At 41.8% G+C, this 27,312-nt stretch overlaps 1 protein-coding gene across 1 annotated transcript; it reads left to right on the top strand.

Annotated features, from left to right (window-relative positions):
* Window positions 1–6: 6 nt before the first annotated feature.
* Window positions 7–27,312, top strand: ptpmt1 (protein tyrosine phosphatase mitochondrial 1). The gene is made up of 4 exons (XM_061815742.1): window positions 7–662; window positions 13,482–13,562; window positions 18,816–19,007; window positions 26,746–27,312. The coding sequence occupies exons 1-4, from the start codon at window positions 516–518 to the stop codon at window positions 26,872–26,874; spliced, it is 549 nt and encodes a 182-aa protein (XP_061671726.1). The 5' UTR covers window positions 7–515; the 3' UTR covers window positions 26,875–27,312.

The raw sequence follows: 27,312 nt of genomic DNA, 5'->3' as shown, positions 1-27,312 counted from the left end.
AAATTTGATGTTAAATATTAGTTCAGTTCAGTTAAAAATTAGAATACAGACAATTTAATGTTAGCAACCTAGGCTAGGCTAATTTAGGCCGAGCAGCTTCAACGTTAACGATACGGCTCCAATTGGATACTGAGATTGCACAGATAATCATTTTAGTCCACTGGAGTCATCACTAGGGGCGTCCCACGTCGAGTATTCACAACATTCGATTCAAATTCGGCAGGATTTATTGAATTACGGTCGGACTGGCCAGAGCCTTCTGTTCAAACTGTTATCGGTTTGGTGACCGGAAGCAAAAGCGAAAAAGAACGGATTCTAATGATTCAGTATATTAAAAAGAACTACGTGTCCATTACAAAGTACAACTTGAGAAAAAAAATGGTGACATTTATTATGAAGGGGTCACCTGGAAGTCGTCCAACCGGAACAAGCATGCAGAGAAAGTTCATTGGATAACTGTATTGTAGTAATGCCTAACTCGGTAGTTCAAAGAAAAACTAAAGGGTGACTTAGATATGTCTGCAGTTTTAGCGAGGCTTCTCTTTTACCCTACATTAGCGTACAATGTCCTCGTCGAGAAGGTGTCGTCGCGAAGGTGGTTTGACCGTGTGGACGAGACGGTTCTGCTTGGAGCGCTGCCCTTCAGATCCATGACCAAACAGGTCCGTCTTATCTTTGAATCTAAATTCATCAATACGCGGCTATTGTTCGATTTCTTTTCTACATTGGCCTGTTAGAGAATACATATTAATCTGAAGCTGACCGTATTCTTACACGCGTTAATAATACTTTGGGTGAAACCTAGTTTTGACAAGCGCACTTTCCTTTAATGTTGGATAAGAAACCTCGTTTTTGATCGCAGTATGGAAGTTTGAGCCAGTTGATATCACGCAAAGTGTAAACCATAACTGCAAGAGATTCGTTGTGTTGCGTTTGTGCTGATTGAATTCGTCAGAGGGGTGATTTACCTTTGATGCTCGTTTGATTGTTCGCAATCATGGTGTTTGGTATTTGGGGAGATGATTGGTTCTTATGTGCATGGTTTCGCGTTTTTTCGTGATTGCGCACTCCTTTATGTCTGGTTGATGCTTTCGGGTGGTCCACTGATCTAAAAAAAAAAAAAAAAATTAAAAAAAGGATATCTTATTCCGCCATCTTGATACTCGCAAAACAACCATGCCGACCTGTCCAGCGATTAACTGCGTTAATCACCAGTTCATGGCGTGAGAAAACATTCTACAGGTAAGTAAGAAAGATTTACTTTGACACTGATAAAGTTTGTTAGTAAAGGGTTTTTGTTTTATGATTAGCTTGATTCACTTTGAACAAAGTTTTGTTTACGGGTGTTGTCCACTGTTCACTCACAGCTTCACCTTTATAGGCCGACGTTTTTCGCGAAAAAGCAATGTAAATATTTTCTCAAACTTCATCAGTCGATAAGCAAGAAAACACATTTGACTACTGTGGTACCCTTTCTAGGCAAGAAACCATACCGTTTCTCACAGATACTTACTTCTTTCCTGAGTCTACCCTCCACTGCTCTTTCCCATAACTTCATTGTGTGACTCATCAACTATATTCCTTTATAGTTCCCACAGCTCTGAACATCGCCTTTGTTCTTAAAATGGGAACTAGCGCACTTTTCCTCCATTCTTCAGGCATCTTCTCACGCACTAGTATTCTCTTGAATAAATTGGTTCAGAAACTCCACAGCCATCTCTCCAAATTGCTTCCATATTTCCACAGGTGTGTCATGAAGACCAACTGGTTTTCCATTTTTCATCCTCTTTAATGCCTTTCTAACTTCACCCCTTACTATTCATTGCCACTTCCTGGTCCTTCACACTTGCCTCTTCTACTCTTCCTTCTTGCTCATTTTCTTCATTCATCAACTGCTCAAAGTATTCTCTCCATCTATTTAGAAAACCACTGGCACCAGACAACACATTTCCATCGCTTTCCTTAATCACCCTTTTACCTGATGCGCATCCTTCCCCTCTCTATCCCTCTGTCTAGCCAATCTGTAGGGATCCTTTTCTCCTTCTTTCATGTCCAACCTGGTGTACATGCAGTCATTTGCCCAAGTTCCTGTCACCTCACTTCAGTCCTTTTTGTCCCACTTCTTCGCTAACCTCTTTCCTTATATGACTTCCTGTATTTTGGAGTTCCACCACCAAGTCTCGTTCTCCCCTTTCATACCAGAAGACACACCAAGTACTCTTCCGCCTGTCTCTCTGATCACCTTGGCTGTAGTAGTCCAGTCTTCTGGGAGCTCCTCCTGTCCATGAGTCTCTCTCTCACCTCTTTCTGAAAGGCCGCACAACATTCTTCCTTTCTCAGCTTCCACCACATGGTTCTTTGCTCTACCTTTTGTCTTCTTAATCTTCCTCCCCACCACCAGAGTTATTCTACACACCCTGATCCTATGCTGTCGAGCTACACTCTCCCCTACCACTACTTTACAGTCTGTAACCGCCTAGATTACATCATCTGCACAAAATATAATCACCTGTTTGCTTCTACCCGTGCTCTTGAAGTTCACTCTGTTCTTTCCTCTTCTTGAAAAAAGTGTTCATTACTGTGGAAAAAGGTGTTCACTACGGGGGGGAAAAAAGTGTTCACTACTGGAGGGTCTTATATGTGAACCAAAATTTGTAACTGACTGGGAACATTTCCTGATGACACACTACTTATATCGAGGAAAAGCGGATGTATTCGCCCAATCAGTTGCACGCTGACATCGCTAAACAAAACTAGCCTACATCCTGCCGTTTTGATGGAGGTTGTTTTGCCCAAGAAATGTGTGGAGCCGAACAGACATCTAAGACTCATAGCTGCGTTGGCCTTCGGAGTCATTTTGGTTTCTGTAAAAAGTCTCCTCAAAATGTCGGTCTGGTCAGTCATGCGCATGTGTCATACAATGCAATTGGTGGCTGCTCATTATCATCTGAGCTGCAAATCTTGTCAGGTAGATGCTAATTGGAATGCTGATTACTCCAATGATAAATGAATAGCGGGTTGTTGGGACTGAATCTAACATGATGATTCCACATTATCTACCGGATGTGTAATTTAAATTCCGTTGACTGTGGATGTCAGTACTAATTCCACTTTTTCATGAGATCCCTCCCAACAAATTGATTAGACATGTGGATGACAACAATGTTCTTGTATGGCACATCTGACCCAAACCCATGCAATGAACACGAAGCAGGGTGTGTAAATTTATCTTTTGTGAAACCCCCATTTGCACACATTGATGAACAAGATCATTTGGTTGGAGCAAGAATAACGGGCTTATTATCACAGAATTTGAAGCTCCTGAATCAACAAGGAAAATGAGTGTGTTATTTATCCAACAGTCAACTGTGGGAAAGTTTATATCTGCGGCAGTTTTCAAAAGCTGTTGAATATCTGGTGGTTGGGCTGCAATTTTTCTCAAAAGCAATAATCTTATTTTGATTCTCAGCATCTCATGTATCAGTAGCAAGTGTTTCTTCATTGCAGAGAGAGAGTGTTGGATGCAGGTGTGTTTGTGTATCACCACTCAACTGCGCTGCTTCGTGGCCCATCAGGAATCAGTCAGACACGACGGGATGTGAGCTGAGCCCCCTCACACCTCCTCCAATGTTCAGCAAAGCTGTCTTTTTGTGCAGTCTTTTTGCCAATGTCCCTTCTCTCCACAGTAGTGGCAAGTGCCATCATTGAAATCACTACTCTTACAGTTGGCATTGTCGTGGCCTCTTCTACCCCTCCATGTTTAATACCTCGTCTACTGTATCCTCTGCATTGAAATTGTCCTTGGGTGAGTGCAGCCATTGCTAAGTGTGCGTTCACCAATACCTTTGCCAAATCCTCTTTTTTTTTTTTTTTTTTTTTTTTTTTTTTTTCCCCCCTGGTTGGATTCTTTGGTCTGTGTGTTTGCCATGTCGCATAATTTCTCTCCGGTGGTTGTTCGACCCAACAGAAATCAGTCTATTAGCCATGATTTTGGTCAATGGGGAACATAGCCCATCCCAGAAATGCTGCCTTCAAATGGAGACTTGAAGGGACTCTCTTCGCCATCAAAACTGTCGGGTTTAAAAAGTCCAGAATGGCTTTCACAAATGTCCATGAGGCGGTGCAAGTACTTAGCTGCCATCTCCTCTGCTTCTTGCACGCAGCCACACATCCGTGACATATCTGTGCAGAGTGGGACGTGCATCTCCCAACGCCTCCCCTATGACTGTAATTCGCAGCTCCCATTGTCCATTCAAATTCCAAAAGCCAGTCCTCGCTTACAGCAGCTCATACTCCCCTTGTTCCACTATTGCAGCAATTTTACCAAAATTCTCCGCTCCAAGATGGTGGAGAAGAAGTTTGCAGAGCTCACTGCCAATTGACTTCCAATATAAGGCAAACTGGAGGAAAGCTTGACGCAGCTTTCGACCACCTTCATCAATCTTTTTTTGCCTCTTTTATTTCTGGGTCCATGTGATAGTATGCCAGGACAGGTTGACCGTTTGGGCCAGGGAACTCGTTCATTGGCATGTGGAAGTTCGGCTCCATCTTGGCCTTCTGTCTGTTAACTGCCGGTGATGGCGGACCCGGGACCCATTTATCCTGTCCCATGGCAGGAGGTGGCAAGCTGCCAGCAGCAGGAGGTGTGCAAAGGAGAGGAAGCATGAGCAGTCGTTTATTGTCGTTTGGTTTCTCAAGTTGCTGTTTGATTTGCGGAGGATATGGGTGTACTCAGTCACTAGTGTTGTCCCAACTTATTCCACCAGGCAACCTCGGATACAGTGTCAGAGGAGGAGGTACAGTCATCAGTTTCTTTGCGCTTTTTTCCTTTTTTCACTTTTCCCTTCTCTAAATTCTTTGGACTCTTCTTGTTTATTAGCTTCTGTCAACCATATTTCCAGGCATTCTGCATTTTTCTCAAGGTCTTCTAAATCCGTAATTTTAATTTTGTTGTTTTTTTAAACTGCTTTTCAGCTCTTCCCACTTTTCTTTTAAATATTGTAACTACCAGATACTTCAACTTCCCATGACTGGAAAAACATAGTTACCCACTTCTCGACTGACGCTGTACATTTCTCCCCATATTTTCCCCTCATATGGGTCAGATTTGGTGATGTGTACACTGGTAAATCGGTTTTTCATATCTTTTGTTTTTTCTTATCACAGTTTTTTCTTGTGTTGCAGAGAAATATTTTAGAATAGTACAGGACATGTATGACAGCAGCAGAACAATGGTGAGGTGTGCTGTAGGTGTGACAACTATTTAAGGGACTGCATCAGCCAAGCTCCTTTCTGTTTGCTGTGGTAATGGAAAAGTTGACAGATGAGGTTAAAATAGAATCCCCTTGGTCCATGATGAAAGGAGAGGAAGGAAGATTAGCCGAAGTCAAACAATGTGTGAATGAGAGGGGTGAAAGGGGGAAGAGTGAGGCTCCAGGGAGAAGAGAGCGCGAGGGTGGACTACTTCTAATACATAGTATCAACGAGCCAGAGCAATGATGTGTGGTAAGGAAGTGAAGAAATGGGTCGAACCAGGTTAGAACACCTGGTGGAAGGTGTCAGGTGTGTTATGTGACAGAAGAGTCTCTGCTAAGACGAAGGGGAAAGTTTATAACACAGTGTAGCAAATGAAATCTGAGGATGCCATCATTCCAGAAAACTTGATGAAGGAACTACAAGCGTTGGACATCGTTGTAGACAGGGCTTTCAAAGTAAAGTTGCAAGCATTGTGGGAGTGGTGGATGACAGATGGCCAACGCAGCTTTACTGAGACTGGGAGGCTGCGGTGGGCGAGTTACACCACAATATGCGAATGAATTGTGGATGCTAGGGCTAACGTGTCTGCTTGCACTGTTGTTCGAGCTTTCACAAAAGCTGGCATAATTTCTGAGGAACTGCATGAGACTGAATGACAATGACAAGAGCGTGTTTGATGGAGAACTTGTCCAGCTATTCATTTCGGAGACAGAAGATGAGGACTTTAATGGATTTGTGGATGAGGATTTGTCAGGTTTAAAAGCTTGACTTAAAAGAAGGTGAACAGACAAGGCTTCAAGTTTTACTTGCTGCAAGGGGAGCGACAGGACTTCCCTGCTCCAACCAACTCCAACTTGTCTCCTTGCAGCTTCTTTTTATTCAGTGAATCAATGATGAGTCTGTGTGTGTGAGTGTGTCACAACCATTGAAGGCTTGTGACACATAAACTAAGACGTGTCAGACTCTTTGTTTACATTTGTTAGATTGATTACATCAAGTTAGATTGATTACATCAACACAATGAGTTCAAAGGTACAAGCTTGGTGATGTGTAACCAACTACAGTTTGAACAAAATGAGAACATATGGATGATTATTTTAACATTTCCCTCCTGTTTATCATTTTGGAAATAAGAGTGGGGACATCAGAATGCTGTTGCATTTTCAGAAAGTTCATCATTTACACTAGAGCGTATAAAAGGCATCAAAAGTTTCCTTTTGGCTGGAGCTGCGTATAATCAAGGTCTACTTGTTGTAGAAGGGCATAGTTCACAAAAACTTGCTCGAACCATCATAGATTTCAAATGTGTGATTATACACATCGTGAAAAGGCAGAACAAACCCAGAACAGTAATTACAGATACAATGAACTTCATCATAACAAAATACCAGGTCCGTAGGTGAACCAGGACGAATAGTAATAAATAATAATCATCATCATCATCATCAGAAACAGAACTCCGTTGCTCATTTCTGAACCTATCATGTGCGAGTACACAGCAGCCCAACCAAGTCTAGTGTAGATATTCTTGGTACTGGAGTCGCGAAACATGTAAGGAGAAAGGCAATGGTTGATGTCGAGATAAACACACACCCTCCGCTGACAGTGGAAGCCGTGATTAGAGATGTAACCCTCGGTGGTGATTGGGACCGTCATGCAGACTTTTGCACCCCATGGCATAAAAGGGCATACACAGAAGAGATTCTTCAGCTCTGCTGGTGACAATGCAGAGTCTTTGCCCATTTAAAGTCAGGCCATTGTCCTGGACTCCATCGCTCGTATTTCTCCAAACAACAGTCTTTACATCTTCATCACCATGCAAGTCATGTTGCACACCCTCTCCAGGTCTTGGCTGAGTTGCTTGAATAGCTGCAGTCATCTCAGGAATACCTCATGTTCACGTCTGGCCAGGGTGTCCTCCTCGTCCTTCTTAGGCATGAGCAGCGGCTGAATGAAGTTAGCTTTGTGCTTCAGCTTCTAGTACTGGTACAGGAAGTAAACTGTCTTGGGTGTCATCTTGAGGTGACGGCCCACTTCCTCGGTGTCCACAAACTGGTAGAAGACCTCCTCCATCTCTTGCAATTTCATCTTGCGGACATTGACACGCTTTTCCTGCGGGTCACATTTACAAACAAGACACAAGGACAACGAGGCGAAAGGGATGAAGCCGAGGGCACCCATGTCCTCTTTATTGTCCCTTCCAACCTTTCCTATCAATTTGCCCTTCTTGCTCCTGATGCTTTCCTCATTTTCAACTTCAGTGGTGGAGTCCCGCTCCACAGAGTCACTGCCTTTAAGGCCCGGGTGTTTGGGCCAGTAGTACTTGACCTTGACATTGTCGTTCTGAGTGATGATGGTCTCTCCAGGCCGGAGTGGAGGCTGTTGCTGGGAGTGTGCGACACGTTGGTGACGTGCTCAATCTTCTCCAGGTTCCCATTGCTCATCTTTGGGATCCACAAGGCACAGCTGACATGGACCCACTTGGTTCCACTGCGGGTGGGCTTCATAGCATCGCCCGTTTTGGGGCACAACTGGCACTTTGGCAGGATACCTGGTGGAAGTAGATATTGCACTTGTTGCAGAACACCATCTTGTTGTCGTCCTCTCCGTTGGGGAACTGGCACGTCGCACACCACATTCTCGTTGTACTCGATACCAAGGCCCTACTGTGTCTCGGTAGTGTGTGTCATGTTGTTATGACAATGGTGCTCAGCACTCTATGGCGAATTCATCCAGTGGAAGAAGGGAAACTTGCAAACTCCTCATCGATGACCTGCAGCAAGGTGACATTTTCCTCGTTGAGGTCGTAATGACACACGCCCTCCGCCAAAGTCCTGATGTCCACATAACTGAGGACCGGGGTGGCAGATGTGTGGATCAGCTTCTTGGGCCTGATGAACATGACATCCTTGCTTTTGTCAGTTAGCACCACGGGCTCCGGGATGGACTGCGGGCTAATGGGCACGTGGATACCCATTTTCTCGCTTCTGCTTCTATGGATCGGCCAGGATGTAGTACTCCTCTGCGTTCAGCTGGAACGAGTCATGCACCTTCATGGTGGTGATCAGGTCCGTCCTGAAGACCTCAGATGGTTTCTCTCTGCATTCTCTCCTGACCTGGCATGAAGTCTGGGACCAGTAGGTGGAATTGCTGGCATTGTCGGACTCGTCGCTGCTGCACACTTCTTTTCATGGCGGGGCATCTGTGTAGGTCCAGCTTCACCACACTTGTTGATCTGTCATTGGTTGTCCACGGAGGGACACCATATTCACATAAGAGTACCAGGCGTTGGTGTCCATTGGAGAGGTGGGATTGTCCTTGCTCCATGATGATTCATGTCCATAGATCCAGTGATAAACACGTACAGTCCCAGACTGGCCAGTGCAGAGGAGCCATGGTCCGAACAGCACGAAGGCCAGCAGTCCCAATAGTGGCTCTCCTTTAACTAACATGCTCAAGCGCGGATCAGTTGAATTCTTCACCGGTTTGAGACCAGGACAGCCTATTGCTACCCCGCCCTTTGTAGCCGGACTTCCACCGCTACTCGTCATTGAATGAAAAGGGAGCCATAGGCTTGCAGTGGGACAAGTGTATCCATGTGGGACGTTCTGCTGTCTTTATCACCGTGGGAGTGGACCATCCCAGCGAGGTGAGGACCAACACTGACCTAATCACCAATGGACACCAACAGCACCTGTGAAGAAGGCACAGTAGGCGGCAGATCATTTGCTTCTTTTACAGTTTTATTTAGCAGCATCTCTTTCACCCAATCATTTAAAGTATTTTCTTCTGAGTGCTGCACTGGCCGCTCTACCATGGGCAGTCTAATCCAATCTACTAGATACTATTTCAAATAGGAACAATCCTTTATCTGTTGGTTATTTTCATATACAGTTTTACTAAATGTAGTTTTCATTAATCAAGACTTCACTGTCCCATTGCTTCGTTCCACTAATTCTGCACAGTGATTTTTTTTTTTTTTTTTTTTTTTTTTTTTTTTTTTAAATTTCTAGATTTGCAGATACTTGACTATTTTTTTTCATTAACAAAATGTGACACATTGTTGCCATACAATTTTTCTGGGATGCCATAAAAAGGAATAATATATTTACACAAGAACTTTGCCACAGTAATGGCATCAGCACTTGTACATGGAAAAATCTCCACCCATTTAGATAAGGGGCAGATCAATACTAAAAACTGGAAAGGCTGACTACCTCGGGGAAACTGCCCTCTCTTCGGTCTGCAGTTCCCTTGAGTATTGTTTGTAGCAATTAAGCCATGATCTACAAAAAATTTTTTTGAGTAAGAATTGAATCCAAAGGTGCGAAAATGTCTGTATAATATCTACCATTACCGTCCCTCCTTTTGAGACATGGCAAGGCCCATGACTCAAAATTGTCGGTGTTTTAAACAGCTTTTTTAAATTTTATTTTATTATTTTTGATAATGCATGTTTTCCAATGATTATGTGTATCAGTGGTCTCAAAAGTCCATTCACATCAGGGCCGCTGAAGGCACATTCTGGCTGAGGCTGAGATGCAGCCTCAGCGCACATGCACACAATTTGTCATAACATGTCATTATTCCAGCCGCTTATCCTCACAAGAGTTGCAGGAAAGCTGAAGCCGATTCCAGCTAAATTTGGGCGAAAGGTGGACTACACCCTGAATTTGTCGCCAGTCAGTCACAGGGCAGATAGCGGCACCATCACTGAGCGGGAATCGATCCCATACTGCCCACACCAAAGGCAGACTTGTGTACCACTACCCCCTCAGTGATTCTTGTTGCACACAATTTAAATTTTTTTTTTTTTTTTTTTTTTAAACACAAAATAAGCAAGAAAGCTGGTGTAAACAGGTTGTGCGCAAAACTAATAAAACTGCATGGCAAAATCACTAACTTTCACTCAATGAAAAATGTTTCTCAGCTTGCATGAGGACTTGTCACTGTCACACCCCGAAAGCTACAGCCCCATCATGATTGGTAGGTTCACCAGCTCTGCACACATTACCGTAAAGTGCCATTCATATAAAACTTCAGGGCCACACCATCATTTGACTTTCATAGTAAGGTGGGGGCCACAAATGGCCCGCTGGCCGCCAGTTTGAGACCACTAATGTATATTATCTTCTAATTCAGTTTTTTTCTGTAAGCCATCACTGAGTTTCACTTTGAGGAGCATGTTTTGCACATCTTTTAGAAGTGTTAAATCAATAGGAGGGTTGGGGGCTTGTGATTGTGTCACTGTGTGTGCCATATTTTCCTGTTGCTCCCTCCTTGGCGCTTTTATCAGCGACTGTATTTCCCAGGGAGACAGCGTTTTTTTTTCTTTTTCTTTTTTTTTTTTAAACTTTTCTTACAGCTCTCTTTCTGCCTCACTTTCTTTAGCCTGTTTTAAACTGTTGTAGCTGGTTTTAATATAGCTACTTGTTGCATTACTTCAGCTGACTCTCCTGCCTTTCTCTTTCTTGCCTATGCAAACCAACCTCTCGCCATCCTAAAATGTAAGTCTTAATCTTGACTTTGCCTTTCTTCCCTGTAACACTTGCCATCAATCTTTCTACCAACCTGCTGCATCCTTCAACTGTTAACTTTCCATTTAAGCCATGCTATTTTTCTTTTTTTTTTTTCTTCCCATTTCTTTAAGAAACATCATGCTGCCCGGTAAACATTATTCCATAAATTTTAAATCGCTCTCTAGGGCAGACATACTGTTCCCGCTCCCCATTATGTTTTCTACATTTGTCTCGTACAGACTACTTGTCCTTTTTGGGACCCATGTCCTAATCCACTACCTTGTGTACTTCACCGGATCACGGACTTCTGTTAGCACCGTTAGGTTTCCATCCGTGACCTATGATTCCACAAGTAATGGCATTCACACTTGCATTTACTCACTCACACATTTATGGATCCTAATAAATAACCTCTTTAAAGGTGGAGTAGCCTTCAACCTCCTTCTGGCGGAGTAGCCTTCACTTACCGGTTCACGCGTTGTCTGGACGCCAGTTGGTCGTGATCCCGTCAACCTTCGTCCACTGAGGGGAGATTGGACTCTAACACCGGCCTGGCCGCGAATTCACGTCCCACCAGGGCTTTTCTTCAGGAACAGCTAAATGCTCCTGGCTGTCGACAAACTTCGGTGTGTCTTCTCCCTCCTCGATGGGTGGTGGTGTGTTGGGATCCGGCTCGAAGGATCAAATGTCAGGTTTAAAAGCTTGACTCTATTAAAAGAAGGCGAACAGACAAGGCTTCAAGTTTTACTTGCTGCAAGGGGAGCGACAGGACTTCCCTGCTTCCAACAAACTCCAACTTGTCTCCTTGCAGCTTCTTTTTATTCAGTGAATCACATGATGTGTGTGTGTGTGTGAGTGTGTCACAACCATTGAAGGCTTGCGACACAAACTAAGACGTGTCAGACTGTTTGATTGTTTACATTTGTTAGATTGATTACGTCAAGTTAGATTGATTACATCAACACAATGAGTTAAAGGGAAAACCTTGGTGGTGATGTGTAACCAACTACAGTATGAACAAAATGAGAACACATGGATGATTATTTTACAGGATTGATTTAAAAAAAAAAAAGTAATAATAATGTGAGTATATCTTTAAATACTTAAAATAAGTACAACTGAACTAGGTTTTTCCCCCGCTGCATTTTTAAATAGCATGCATTCATGCTTGCTACCGTATGTTTTAAGCTTGAGTATTGGAGCATCGCTGGGAGCCTAGAGGTGCTCCCAACAGCTTTGCGGCACTAAATACGTACGTAAATAGCGTTAAAAGTGCACATTTTTTAATTATTTCTTCGCATATCGTTTTGGTTGTTTTCTTGTCTGCCGGTTATACTGTTCAGTTTGCTATGGTGTGATGATTTTGGTTTGGTGTGACGCTGTGATTGTCGATGGCATGTTGACTGGTGACTTCCTTGCACCTGTCATTGTGTGAGAGAAAGGTAAGTTTGTTCTTCTGCTTACAAAAGTGCAATTATTCCTCACTGCCTCATAAGTGGCACAGTATGGTGCCGCAATATATTTCAAGATAGCGTTTCCCATGCCACTTGGTTTTTCAAATTATGAAACAGGCATATGGCATCACAGATCAACAGGGAAGGTGACTCATGAAAAAAAAAAAAAGATCCAAGCTCCTTACTTAGACATCACTCACCCCCTCTTTTCTCCTCATACATCCAGCTGTTTTTATTGGCCTTAACGGTGACTCCGACTGGAAACATTTCTTTCAGCAGCGTCTTCCTCTTAAAAATCACCCGAGGTGGCAGTTTTTGTCAATTACCATGGCAACCAAGCACAACAGTAAATGCTTTTTTTATGCGATAATTGGTTGGTGATGAATCCTTTCAACATCGCTCTGGAGGAATCTTGTCCTGCTCTTTTTTTTTTGTTTGTTTCAACTCTGCCATATTGGAGGGCTGTCTAGCATGAACTGCCACATCTCTTTTTTGAGTGGAGTGGGGATTTTCTTCTCTTGTCCCTGTTTGCAGTTCCATCTTTTGTGGGGGTGGGACTTTTTTTATTTTTATTTTATTTTTTTTTTAAAAAGCCATTCAGAGGATGACCTGCTCGTGTGTTGCAGATCATTGGCCTGCTGAATGATCCAAGAGCACTAGAGTATTCCCGGATGTTCTCCTTCAGGATTTTCTGGTAGACAGCAGAATTCATTGTTCCATCAATTACAGAAAGTTGTCCTGGTCCTGAGGCAGCAGAGCAGCCCGACACTATCACACTGCCACCACCATGGTTCACTGGTGGCTTCATGTTCTTTTCATTGAATGCTGTGCCTTTTTACCCAAGCTGTAACAACCCGCATAGCTTCCAGAAAGTTCAATGTTTGAGTCATCAGTCCACAGAGTGTTACTCCAAAAGTCTTGAGGATCATTTAGATGTTTTTTGACAAATGTTAGGCAAGTCTTTGTATTCTTTCTCTACCATTACTTTTTCCACGCAGAGCCAGGTAATGTCGATTTTCTCCGCCCCACGTTTAATAAATGAAATCCTTTAAAAACTGCATTTTTAAGTTCACTTCTCATTTGTTTCCTATTTTCATCTGTTTGATTATATTTAAAGTGGGGAAACTACTCAAAAATATGTTTTTTTGGAGGGGGGGGTATTTTTTTCATTGCACTATAAAATGCCGTTTGAGAAATCAGAAAATTGTAGTGCTTACAGTGTACTGACTTACTGTTTCTTCTTGTCTTTCAGCTGGTAGAAACTGAAAATGTCCGAGGATTAATCACAATGAATGAGAACTATGAGACCAAATACTTCTGCAACTCAGCTGATGTGAGTTCATTAAAGTTCATATATGTAAATTGAAGAACAAGACTCTCAAATGGGTGGTGGAACATTTATTCAAATTTGTGGAATTCCTGATTTTGTGGATTTTTATGAGCTAAAAGCCCAAGTTGTGTAAAAATGAACAAATACTTGAAATTGTTTAAATTGTCGATTCCATCTATAATCTATGAAACTTTATTTTTTTGGTCTGGAATTGTCAAAAAATTAACTTCTATGCTATTTTAATATTTTTGGAAGGGTCTGTAAAGGGAACAGACACAAGGGAAGTCATGCCTAACTGAAGTTAGAACAATTGATGTGTAGTTTGTACCTTTTGGGAATTGGACAACAACAAGTGATGATCCAAAGTACAGGAGTTGGTGTATTTCAAGATACAGAGCCATGAAAAAGTGTTTGCCCCTTTCTCAAACTCTTATATTTTTGCATGATTTCTCCTCGGTTTAAGATCATCAAACAAATGTAAATATCCATTAAAACTAATAATTTAAAATATTGTTTTTAAATGGTGATTTCAAGAAAACAAAAAATCTGTGACTGGACAGTGTGTGAAAAAGAAATTATCATGTTTGGCCACCATCAGCAGCAACAATTGAGATCAAGCATGTGCATTGCACGTGTGCTGGCACCTAACTCAGCTGTATTTGGGCAGAATGTGGGGTGCATACTGAACCAATTGCAGGGTACAAATAACCATGAGTACTCACCTTCACATCTCCAGAAAATTTAGTCTTCAGTTAACCTACCATGCATGTTTTTGGAATGGGGAAGAATCCGGCCTACCCAGAAAAACCCACACAGGTACACGTGGAATATGGTGATGGTATATGAAAAGTGTTGCATGGACGTTACACACCTCAGGACACACTGCACCCTGCTGTTGGAGTCGTTGTTCTTGAACTGTAAGCTGTTTTACTCGCTGCGTGAATTTGCCTCCTTCATTCTCGTAGGTGTTTACATTCCACCCCAAGCTAGCATTAACACAATACTGCAAACATTTGCCAAGCAGGTAAACAAGATTGAGATAAAATGCCTAGATTAACCGCTCATTATCCTAGGAGATTATGACGCAGCTAGACTGAGCTCTAAACATAATCAGCAGGTAAAACGTCTGACGAGGGAGAATTACACTCTAGACCACTGTTATACTTCCATTAAAAACGCGTATCACCCAATTCCCTGCGCTCCCCTAGGCTCTTCTGATCACTGCTTCCTCTAATAATACCAACATACAGGCAAGCACTTATGTGGACAAAGGCTTTGGTAAAATTAGTTAAAAAGAGGCAAAATTAGACTGGAGTGTCTTTGAAAATTAATGAATTCACGGATAAACTGAAATGTCTGTTGTTGAATCAGTGTTAACTGTGTCAATAAAGAAAAGAAACCTACAAATGTTATTGCAAACAGTAAGGTGATCGCGACAGTCTTCAATCATATAACACAGGAGTTATAGATGAGCAAGGCTAGAAAAAAAATGCTCTCGTTATCTGAAACCCAATAAGTGATTCTTTAAATATTAAAGATTAAATAAATCCAGTGTATTAAACTAAATTAGGCGACACGGTGAAGCAAATAATTAGAGCGTTTGCCTCACAGTTCTGAGGGCAGGCGTTCAAATCCCGGCCCTGCCTATGTGTAGTTTGCATGTTCTCTCTGTGCTTGTGTGGGCTTTCTTGGCTCTCCGATTACATCCCACATCACAAAAACATGCATTAATTGTAGACTCCAAATTGTGATTGTGAATACAACTGTTGTCTGTCTCGACGTCCCCTTGATTGGCTGGAACCAGTCCAGGGTGTAACCAGCCGACTGCCCAATGATAGCTGGGATAGGCTCCTGCACTCCCGTGACCCTCGTGAGGATAAGCGGCTCAAAAGATGGATGGATGTGGACAGTTGAAGACAGTAGTTTACATACACTGCAAAAACACATTTCATTTTTTGTCTCACTGTCTGACGTCAAATAACACTAAACCTCTCCTGTTTCAGGTCTGTCAGGATCACAAAAATTATTTAATATTGTTAAATGCTACAGCAAAGAGAGAATTACATATTTTCTTCAAGGTAAAAAATGTACATACATTTCCTTAGTGTCGGAGCATTTCCTTTGAACTGCATGACTTGGATCAAATGTTTTGGATTATCTTCAAGACTAAACTGATATAACTGAGTCAGGTTTGTCCGTTGCCTTGTTCGCTTTATGATGGCCACTCCAAGATATTGACTTTATCCTCAAGCCACATTGGCTGTATGCTTAGGGTCGTTGTCCATTTGAAAGACCCATTTCCACCCAAGTTTTAGCTTCCTGACTAATATTCACATGTGGCCTCCATATCTCCATGTAATATTCTTTCTTCATGATGTGGTCTATTTTATGAAGAGCTCCAGTTCCTGCTGCAGAAAAACAGCTCCACAACATGATGTTGCTATAGTGTTCTCAGGTCTACAAGCTTCCCCCTTCGCGGGCAGCTATTTTCCAGTCTCTCAGAGATGCTCCAACTAGTTGAAGTCAGGGCTTTGGCTGGGCCACCAAAGAACAGTCAAGGAGTTGTTCTGAAGCCACTCCTCCAGTATTTTATCTGTGTGCTTAGGGGCATTGTCTTGTTGAAAGGTGAACATTTGGCCCAGTCTGAGGTTCTGAGCACTCGGTATAAAGTCTTAGCCCAGTATATTCCAGTACTAGGCTGCATTCTTTCCTGTCGAGATGCCTGAAGAATGGAGGAAAAGTGTGCTAGTTCCCATTTTTAAGAACAAAGGCAATTTGCAGAGCTGTGGGAACTTTAGAGAAATAAAGTTGAGCCACAAAATGAAGTTATGCGAAAGAGTAGTGGAGGCTAGACTCAGGACAGAAGTAAGTATGTGCAAGCAACAGAATGGTCTCATGTCTAGAAAGAATACCACCGATGCATTATTTGCCTTGAGGATGTTAGTGGAAAAATACTGAGAAGGTCAGAAGGAGCTACATTGTGTTTTTGTGGATCTAGAGAGAGCCTATGACAGAATACCAAGAGACGAACTGTGGTACTGCATACGTAAATCTCGTGTGACGTAGAAATAGGTCTGACAGAAGAATTTAAGGTGGAGGTCGAACTGCATCACAGATCAGATCTGAGTCCCTTCCTGTTTGCTGTGGTAATGCATAGGCCTCCAGATGATCTTAGATTGGAATCCCCTTGGACCATGATGTTCGCAGATGACATTGTAATCTGGAGTGAAAGCAGGGAGCAGGTGGAGGAACAATTAGAAAGATGGAGGCATGCACTGGAAAGAAGAGGAAGAAAGATTAGCCAAAGTAAAACAGAATGTGTGTGTGTGAATAAGGGGAGTGGAGGGGGAATAGTGAGGCTCCAGAGAAAGAGATAGCAAGGGTGGAAGATTTAAAATACTTCAACAATCCAGAGGAATGGTGAGTGTGTTAAGGAAGTGAAGAAACGGGTCCATGCAGGTTGGAGCAGCTGCCGGAAGGTGTCTGGCGTGTTATGTGACAGAAGAGACTCTGCTAGGATGAAAGGCAAAGTTTATAAAACAGTGGTGAGGCTGGCCATGATGTACGGATTAGAGACGGCGACAGTGAAGAGACAACTTTTAACTTTTCTTCAGATGAAGTTTGTCAGATAAAGAATTTTTATTGATGAAAATATTTAAATACCATTTTATATCATGTTGTACTAATATCAGTTGAAATTGGAAATGATTAGTTTTAAATTTTAGTTTTCTATTTTAGTTATGTATTTGTTTATTTTTAATTTACAGTTATATGTATATATGTATATTAATCCAGTAAGTTATTTTAAGGATTTCCCTAATCACACCCGCAACTTTATCTGCGAGTATGACTGACCACACCCGTACATTTTTCAAGTGTGTGTGTGTGTGTGTGTGTGTGTGTGTGTGTGTGTGTGTGTATTAAAGGCAAATGATTTGTATTACTAGATCTACATCTAAGATAGGAGCAATGTGGTCGAGTGTATCAGTACAACGCGACGGTGTACGGTATAGAAATTCTAGGATATATTTTCGTGTATATTCTATATCTATACTATCATATGTATAATGTGGGGAAAAGGACAATTTTAGATGTCGTTTTACTGAATAGTTCACTTAATTCATTTGTCTTGAGATAAGGTGGCATTTTTAAGCATATTTTAATGACAAATGTGATTTTGTGCTATCCAGTGATAGGAGGATTGGGGCAAAAAGTCTGGGTTTGGCCCTTGGAACTTCTGCCCAATTTTTTTTTTTTTTGGACAGTACTTAGAAATTTTACTTTCAATTTTTGTCCGAATTTTGTTCAGATATCGAACAGAATGCACCACAGCCATCCATTTTTTCAAAAATTTCACGGGGGAGGCATGCCCCCAGACACCCCTGGTGCTCGCATTTGTATTTTCCCGAATTTCATGGAAGTCCACTTTCATCTCTCTATAGAGAAAGAAACAAACATTTTTTTTTTACATTCACACCTACGGGCAATTTAAAGTCTTCAATTACCCTACCATGTATGTTTTGGGGATTTGTAATAAAATCAGAATACCCAGAGAAACCCACGCAGGCAGAGGGAGAACATGCAAATTCCAGTGCTGAGAACTGTCAGGCAAATGTGCTCGTCTATCGTGCTGCCCTATTGATCCATTCAAATTTCAAAAATTCAATCAATGCACCCATATTTCAGGAACATTTAGAGCTCTTAATGCTTCTTTCTTCTGGCAGTCTTTAAGTGGATTATTTTATTTCTTCAGACAACTTGGCCCCCTCCCACACTACCAAAAGTACCAAAAGCCGGTTCATTCACCATTGGTGTTGCTGTGATTTAATTGGGCAGCAAACACACTTGACCTAATCAACAAAAACCTATAGGGTATTGTGAAGATCAGAAACCCCAGAACCTACATTGCAGATGAACTGACAGCTGCTTTCAAAGCAAGATGTACTTTCATGACACTTGAGCAGTGCCACAGGCTGATCACCTCCATGTCATGTGTAATTGAGGCCCAATCAAGTATTGATTGACATTTCTGTTTACATTTTTTTTTTTATAATGAATTTGGGGTTTGTGTTTTATGTTAGAGTCTTTGGAAGAAATAAGTATTTCTGTCATTCTGTCGTGAATCGATCAAATGCATGGCTTTAACTTTAATGAGTGATGAAAAATATTAAACTTTTTCATGATATTCTGATTTTTTTTTTTTTTTATTATTATTATTATTTTTTTTTTAAATCTACCGTTATGCTTGTGTGACAGGAGTGGGAAGCTGCCGGGGTCGAGCAACTGAGGCTGAGCACAGTGGACCTCACTGGTGTTCCCAGTTTAAAGAACCTGCACAGAGGAGTCGAGTTCGCGCTGAAACACAGAGAGAAGGGAAACAGCGTTTATGTCCACTGCAAGGCTGGACGCTCCCGGAGTGCTACGCTGGCTGCTGCATACCTCATACGGGTCAGTTCAGAAATTCATTTGAATAGGTCGTTGAAAACAAAATTTATAAAAGATTGTTTAGATATTTCTGTTTACTAATGGAACAAGATTGTGCCTAACTCTGTAGCCACCTCTCTAATGTGATTGCTACTAGTTTCTTTCATTCATCTTTGGAAACGCGCAACTTGCGAAACATTAGGGCAGTGCTTCTCAAATAGTGGGACGCGCCCCTCCCAATTTTATAGACGAATGATAATATTTATAGTTATGGCAGAGAGTGGGGGGGAGGAATTATTTTCTTCTTGCTAAGGGCGCCTAACAGAAAATAGAGAAGAATAATTGACTGCATTAGGGAGTCTACTCCAAACTCTTTCACCAACTTTCACTAATCTGCTCATTTTCTTAACGGAGTTAATCACCGGCAGAGCAGCCGCAGTCTATGTATGGTGCGCGGAGGGCTCCACAGAGAGAAGTGAGCTGGAGTGCAGGTCAAGTTCCATCAGAGAGAGATTCAGATCCCATCCACTCACTATGCAAAACTACACTCCCTATCTAAGAAAATTGATAAACTTCATCTTCTTACGACAGCTAAAGATGGCGGCGCACAATAATGCTCTCCCATTCACTGTCTCTTTTGGGTGTTATGGGACTTCTTTTTGTATTTCTATCAGTTCAGTAAACATTTGCCATACTTGTCGGAGACTGAGATTGGTGATCAATGTCAGACACGAATTGCAAGTGTCTTTCACCATACACATAACATCCCGGTTGACAGCCAGATCACCAACTCTCTGGATTGATTGCTGGTGGGCAGTTGATGCAGCGGTGACGGGAGAGGAAGCAAATGTCGGGTATACACTGAACCAGTCGCGGGATACAAATAAACAACCATTAGTACTTGAATAATAATAATAGTACTATGAGTATTGATACTCACCTTCACATCTTCGGATCATTTAGTCTTCAGTTAACATACCATGCATGTTTTTGGAATTGCATATTGGATATTGACTCTATGCTTAGGATTATTGTCAATGTAATGACACAATATCTTTTCCTTTTGGTTTGTCCCGTTAGGGGTCACCACATCGTGTCATCTTTTTCCATCATAGCCTATCTCCTGCATCTTCCTCTCTAACCCCAACTGCCATCATATCTCCCCTCACAACATCCAGCAACCTTCTCTTTGGTCTTCCTCTGGCTCTTTTCCCTGGCAGCTCCATCCTCAGCACCCTTCTACCAATATACTCACTCTCTCGCCTTTGAACATGTCCAAACCATCGAAGTCTGCTCTCTCAAACCTTGTCTCCAAAACATCCAACTTTAGCTGTCCCTCTAATGAGTTCTTTTCAAATCTTTTCCAAATCTGCTCACTCCGAGCGAGAACCTTAACATCTTCATTCCTGCTACCTCCAGTTCTGCTTCCTGTTGCTTCTTCAGTGCCACCGTCTCTAATCCGTACATCATGGCCGGCCTCACCACTGTTTTATAAACTTTGCCCTTCATCCAAGCAGAGACTCTTATGTCACATAACACACCAGACACCTTCCGCTAGCTGTTCCAACCTGCTTGGACTAGTTTCTTCACTTCCTTACCACACTCACCATTGCTCTGGATTGTTGACCCTAAATATTTGAAGTCGTCCACCCTCGCTATCTCTTCTCCCTGTAGCCTCACTCTTCCCCCTCCACTTTTCTCATTCACGCACATATATTCTGTTTTACTTCGGCTAATCTTCATTCCTCTCCTTTCCAGTGCATGTCTCCATCTTTCTAATTGTTCCTCTGCATGCTCCCTGCTTTCACTGCTTATCACAATATCATCTGCGAACATCATGGTCCAAGGGGATTCCAGTCTAACTCGTCTGTCAGGCTATCCATTACGACTGCAAAAAGGAAGGGGCTCAGAGCTGATCCCTGATGCAGTCCCACCTCCACCTTAAATTCTTCTGACACACCAATGGAAGACCTGACCATTTTTCTGCGGCCATCATACATGTCCTGTACTATTCTAACATACTTCTCTGCCACACCAGACTTACGCATGCAGTACCACAGTTTGTCTCTTGGTACTCTGTCATAGGCTTTCTCTAGATCCACAAAGACAAAATGTACCTCCTTCTGATCTTCTCCATACTTTTCCAGTAGCCTCCTCAAGGCGAATAATGCATCTGTGGTACTCTTTCTAGGCATGGAACCATACTGTTGCTCGCAGATACTTACTTCTGTCCTGAGTCGAGCCTCCACTACTCTTTCCCATAACTTCATTGTGTGGCTCATCAACTTTATTCCTCTATAATTCCCACAGCTCTGAACATCGCCTTCGTTCTTAAAAATGGGAACTAGTACTCTTTTCCTCCATTCTTCGGGCATCTTTTCGCCCGCTAGTATTCTGTTGAATAAGTTGGTCAAAAACTCCACAGCCATCTCTCCAAATTGCTTCCATACCTCCACTGGTATGTCATCAGGACCAACTGGCTTTCCATTTTTCATCCTTTGTCGTGCCTTTCTAACTTCCCCCTTACTAATCAATGCCACTTCTTGGTCCTTCACACTTGCCTCTTCCACTCTTCCTTCGCTCTCATTTTCTTCATTCATCAACTTCTTGAAGTATTCTGTCCATCTATTTAGCACACTACTGACACCAGTCAACAGATTTCCATCTCTATCCTTAATCACCCTTACCTGCTGCACATCCTTCCCATCTCTATCCCTTTGTCTGGCCAACCTGTAGAGATCCTTTTCTCCTTCTTTCGTGTCGAACCTGGTGTACATGTCATCATATGCCTTTTGTTTTTAGCCTTTACCACACGTCGCATCTCAATGTACTCTTTTCGCGACTTCTCAGTCTTCTCAGTGTCCCGCTTCTTCTTTGCAAACCTCTTTCCTTGTATGACTTCCTATATTTTGGGTTTACACCACCAAGTCTCCTTCTCCCCTTTCCTACCAGAAGACACACCAAGTACTCTCCTGCCTCTCTCTGATCACCTTGGCTTTCGTAGTGCAGTCTTCCGGGAGCTTCTGCTGTCCATCAAGAGCCTTTCTCACCTCTTTCCGAAAGGCCGCACAACATTCTTCTTTTCTCAACTTCCCCCACATGGTTCTCTGCTCTACCTTTGTCTTATTAATCTTCCTACCGACCACCAGAGTCATCCTACACACAACCATCCTATGCTGTCGAGCTACACTCTCCCCTACCACTACTTTACAGTCAGTAACTTCCTTCAGATTACATCATCTGCACAAAATATAATCCACCTGCGTGCTTCTACCTCCGCTCTTGTAGGTCACTATATGTTCCTCCCTCTTCTGGAAGTAAGTGCAAGCAAGACTCAAAAGCTCCACTGTTGGAGCAATCATTAGAAAATGGAAGAAGTTAAACATGACGGTCAATCTCGATTGGAGCCCCTTGGAATATATCACCTCGTGGGGTCTCAATGATCCTTAGAAAGGTGAGGAATCACCCCAGGACTACACGACAGGACTTGATCAATGACCTGAAAAGAGCTCAGCTCTGGGACCACCAAGGTGACTTTTGGTAATACACTAAGATGTCTTGGTCTGAAATCATGCATGGCACGGAAGGTTCCCCTGCTTAAACCAGCGCATGTCAAGACATGTTTTAAGTTTGCCAATGACCTTTTGGATGATCCAGAAGAGTCATGGGAGAAATTTTTTTGTGGTCGGATGCGACCAAAATTAAACTTTTGGTCATAATTCCACTCGCCGTGTTTGGAGGAAGACGAATGATTGGTTCCATCCCAAGAACACCATCCCTACTATAAAGCGGGGGGTGTGCATCATGGTTTGGAGGTGTTTTTCTGCACGTGGGACAGGACGACTGCATTGTATTAAGGAGAGAATCATCGCGGCCATGTATTGAGATTTTGGGGAACAACCTCTTTCCTTCAGTCAGAGCATTGAAGGTGGGTCGTGGCTGGGTCTTTCAACAGGACAATGACCTGAAGCACACAGCCAGAAAAACCAAGGAGTGGCTCTGTAAGAAACATATCAAGGTTCTGACGTGGCCTCGTCAGTCTGTAGACCTAAACCCAATAGAAAATCTTTGGAAGGAGCTGAAACTCCGTGTTTTTCAGCGACACCCCAGAAACCCGTCTAATCTAGAGATCTGTGTGGAGGAGTGGGCCAAAATCCCTCCTGCAGTGTGTGCAAAGCTGGTGAACAACTACAGGAAACGTTTGACCTCAGTAATTGCAAAGAAAGGTTACTGTACCAAATATTAACATTGTTTTTCTCAGGTGTTTAAATACTTATTTGCAGCTGTATCACACAAATAAATTGTTGAAAAATCATACATTGTGATTTCTGGATTTGTCTTTTTGGATTATCTCCCTCACACTCGACATGCACCTGCGATGAAAATTTCAGACCCCTCCATGATTTCTAAGTGGGAGAACTTGGAATATAGCTTGGTGTTCAAATACGTATTTTCTTCACTGTAGTAGTAGTAGAAAAGTTTAAGGGAGGCGAATACTTTCACAAGGCATTGTAAATGTTTTCAACTGAAAGTCACCCACTAATCACCTCCTAAACTCAAAGCAGCTCCACGGGTTCAAATAAATCATTAAAATTAATGTATTGTGATTTCTGGACTTTTTAGATTATCTCTCTCACAGTGGAAATGCACCTACGAAAATTTCAGAACCCTCCATGATTTCTAAGTGGGAGAACTTGCAATATCGCAGGGTGTTCAAATATTTTCTTCACCGTAAATAGAATGCACCCGTTTGTAATCAAGCCTCCGTATAAATGCACATGCTCTGTGATAGTCTCAGGGTTCTGTTTAAAATGCAGAGAGCATCATGAAGACCAAGGAACACACCAGGCAGGTTCGAGATACTTTTGTGTAGAAGTTTAATGCTTGGTTTGGATACAAGATTTCACAACCTTCAAACATCTCAAGGAGCACTGTGCAAGCAATCATATTGAAATGGAAGGAATGTCAAACCACTCCAAATTTACCAAGATCCTGCCGTCCCTGAAAACATTCACCTCGAACAAGGAGAAGACTGATCAGAGATGCAGCCAAGAGGCCCATGATCACTCTGGATGAACTGCAGAGACCTACAGCTGAGGTGGGAGAGTCTGTTCATAGGACAACAATCAGTCATACACTGCACAAATCTGGCCTTCATGGAAGAGTGGCAAGAAGAAAGCCATTTCTCAAAGATATGGATATAAGACTCGTTTAAAGTTTGCCACAATCCACTTGGGAGACACACTAAACATGTGGAAGAAGGTGCTCTGGTCAGATGAAACAAAAATCAAACTTTTTGGCCACAATGCAAAACAATATGTTTGGCGTAAAAGCAACACAGCTCATCACCCTGAACAAACCATGCCCAGACCCTAACCCTAACACTAACCCAAACATGGTGGTGGCAGCCTCATGGTTTGGGCCTGCTTTTCTTCAGCAGGGATGAGAAGATGGTTAAAATTGATGGGAAGACGAATGGAACCAAATACAGGACCAAACTTGTAGAAAACCCGTTGGAGTCTGCAAAAGATCTGCGACTGGGACGAAGATTTATCTTCCAACAAGACAATGATCCAAAACATAAAGCCAAGTCTGCAATGTAATGGTTCACACACAAACGCATCCAGTTGTTAGAATGCCCATGTCAAAGTCCAGATCCGATCAAGAATCTGTGGGCAGACTGCTGTTCAGAAACTCTCTCCATCCAACCTCATTGAGCTAGAGCTGTTTTGCAAGGAAGAATGGGCAAGAATTTCAGTCTTTCAATGTCCAAAACTGATAGAGACATAACCCAAGCGACTTTCACGTGTAATTGCAGCAAAAGGTGGCACTACAAAGTATTAATGTAAGGGGGCTGAATAATATTGCACGCTCCACTTTTCTGGTTTTTATTTGTTTAAAAAGTATAAAATATCCAATAAATTTCATTCCACTTCACGATTGTGTCCCACCTGTTCTTGATTCTTGACAACAACAAAAAAATATTTAATTTGTTTGAAGCCTGAAATGTGGCGAAAAGTTGAAAGTTCAGGGGGGCCAAATACTTTCACAAGGCACTGTATAGCCTGCAAAATTTGGGCTGATTTCTTAACTGTATTCTATTTTGAATTCCTGATTTCGTGGGTTTCATGACCTGTACACTAAAGTTATGTAAAAATAAACAAATATTTGAAATTGTTTGTTGTAGGCCCTGAATCTATAATCTATGGAAGTTAAACTTTTTAAATGGAATTCCCTGATATTAATTTTTTTCTTAAAAAATATCTTTACATAGACAAGAGTTGTTCGAATATGGACTGTTAGAAAAAAACATACAAGACCACACATTTTTGTCTTCTGTTCACCACTCTTTCTCAATAGATTCCCCCGCAAAAAGCTCGGCATCTGATAGAATCACCCCCAAAATACTTACAATCATCATAAATGACCATACACCAGTTTCTATCTAAATACTTGAGTCAAATCTCAGACCTCCGCCAACATGGTGCTTTAACTCGTCCTTTTTAAAAGGCCCAGAGTTTGATCCATTTTTGAGGAAAATTTTTTTTTTTAGTTGAATGACTCCCCAATCATATCCTCCATCTCTCCTGTGGAAAATAGGGAAATCTGTAATGAGAGTACGAATTATATATATATATAATACTCTTCATACAAGAACAAAATTTTAAGAAAGAAATTGAAGGAAAAAAAATCTCTCAGAAGAATATGCAATGAGTTATGTCATGTTGTGGGTTGTGTAGATGAAGAAGGCAAGCCAAAAAACAAAATATGGAGGACCTAAGTGCAGGTAAACAGGAAGGGATGGTAGGAGTCCATCCATCCATCCATCCATTTTCCGCTTACCCTATCCCAGATGTCATCTGGCAGGAGGCAGGCAGGATACATCCTGAACTGGTGTCCAGCCAATCGCAGGGACGTAGGAGTCTCAAAAATGTTATTTAATTAACAAGAAAATGCAGCTAAACTACGTAACACTTAAATATACCTACAATGGAAACAAAACACGACTGGTGATGTAACTGACATAACAGTAAGGACAAGAAGTGAAAGAAACCAGGGAGTTAAATGCGAGACTAGGATTACCTGGACAAGACACGCGTGGCTAGAGGGAGCCGATTGGTCAACACAAGGTAGAGGGTGAATGCGAGACAGACCAAATAAGCACATGAAAAACTAAATAAACCATAACATAGACAACGACAAATAATGCATCGAAACCAACTTCAAAAGACAAAACGTCAGTTAAATATATTATCGAAAAGAACAATTTCTGCAACAGTTCAGATACACTAACTTTGATTACAATAATGAACCAGGCAAATTTCTTGCGAACCAACTTCAATGCAACAAAGTAAAATCATTAATTATGGCCATTCAGGATTTCAATGGCAGCTGTTCAGGCAACACAAAAAAAAATCAATGAAATATTTTACCATTATTAAAACAGTTTATACACATCTTCGAGCATATCGGATCAAAATCAAATTGAAACGTTTTAAAAATAGGAAAATTTCTCAATAACATAGTGAAATTGAACACAGTCTTCATGCTCCTTCAACCATCACAGAATTACTTAATGGATTAAAAAAAATTGCAATCGGGAAGTGCGGCTGGGCTGGACAGAATTTCAGAACATAAGTAGCCATATGAAAACAGCTTCAATTAAATTACTATTAAAGTCGAGTACTTTTTTCCCAAAGTATAATTGTTAGCTTTAATAGCAGGTCTCCTTGATTTTGACATTGTGCTTTTTTGCTGACAGGTATACTGTTGGACCCCTGAGGAATCTTGTCAGAAACTGGCGTCTGTCAGGCCACACATCCTGGTGCATAATTCCCAGCTCGAGATGCTGAGGAAGTACCACCTGCAGGTGTGCACACAGTCCCAATAGGAGTGGAGCATGGAGTATGGACACCATTTTGCATATACGTACAACTGGACAGATGGACTTGCCACACGTGAACTTGGTTTAATTTGTACCATTTTGTACATTCTATGGCAAAATAGCAGTGCTCATTGTACATTTTAGGTTTTTAAATCAGCGTTTTCAAAATTTTTCTGGCTTGTTTGCATGCTTTTGTTTTTAAATCAATACTATACAACCACTGGTTTTCTGTTTGCTGTCTGAACAAATGTATTTTTTATTGAAGAGAGACTAATACTGTCAATCAAACTGGTTCTGAACATGTAAACCTTTTAAAATAAGTGAATTCCAAATATATTTTATTTAATTTACAGACACCCAATGCAGTGCAATGTTTTTTTTTTCCTATTTACTGTTCAATGTAGTGTAAAATACTGACATTTGGCAATAAAATATTTAAATGCT

The sequence above is a fragment of the Syngnathoides biaculeatus genome, chromosome 3, assembly GCF_019802595.1.
Source record: "Syngnathoides biaculeatus isolate LvHL_M chromosome 3, ASM1980259v1, whole genome shotgun sequence".
NCBI classification, from domain to species: domain Eukaryota; kingdom Metazoa; phylum Chordata; class Actinopteri; order Syngnathiformes; family Syngnathidae; genus Syngnathoides; species Syngnathoides biaculeatus.
This window is presented reverse-complemented; position numbering and strand designations above follow the sequence as displayed.

Coding starts and splice junctions, on each gene's coding strand:
- ptpmt1 (XM_061815742.1), top strand. CDS start 516: ATGTCTGCAGTTTTAGCGAGGCTTCTCTTTTACCCTACATTAGCGTAC. Junction 663..13,481: donor TCAGATCCATGACCAAACAG/GTCCGTCTTATC, acceptor CTTGTCTTTCAG/CTGGTAGAAACTGAAAATGT. Junction 13,563..18,815: donor ACTTCTGCAACTCAGCTGAT/GTGAGTTCATTA, acceptor CTTGTGTGACAG/GAGTGGGAAGCTGCCGGGGT.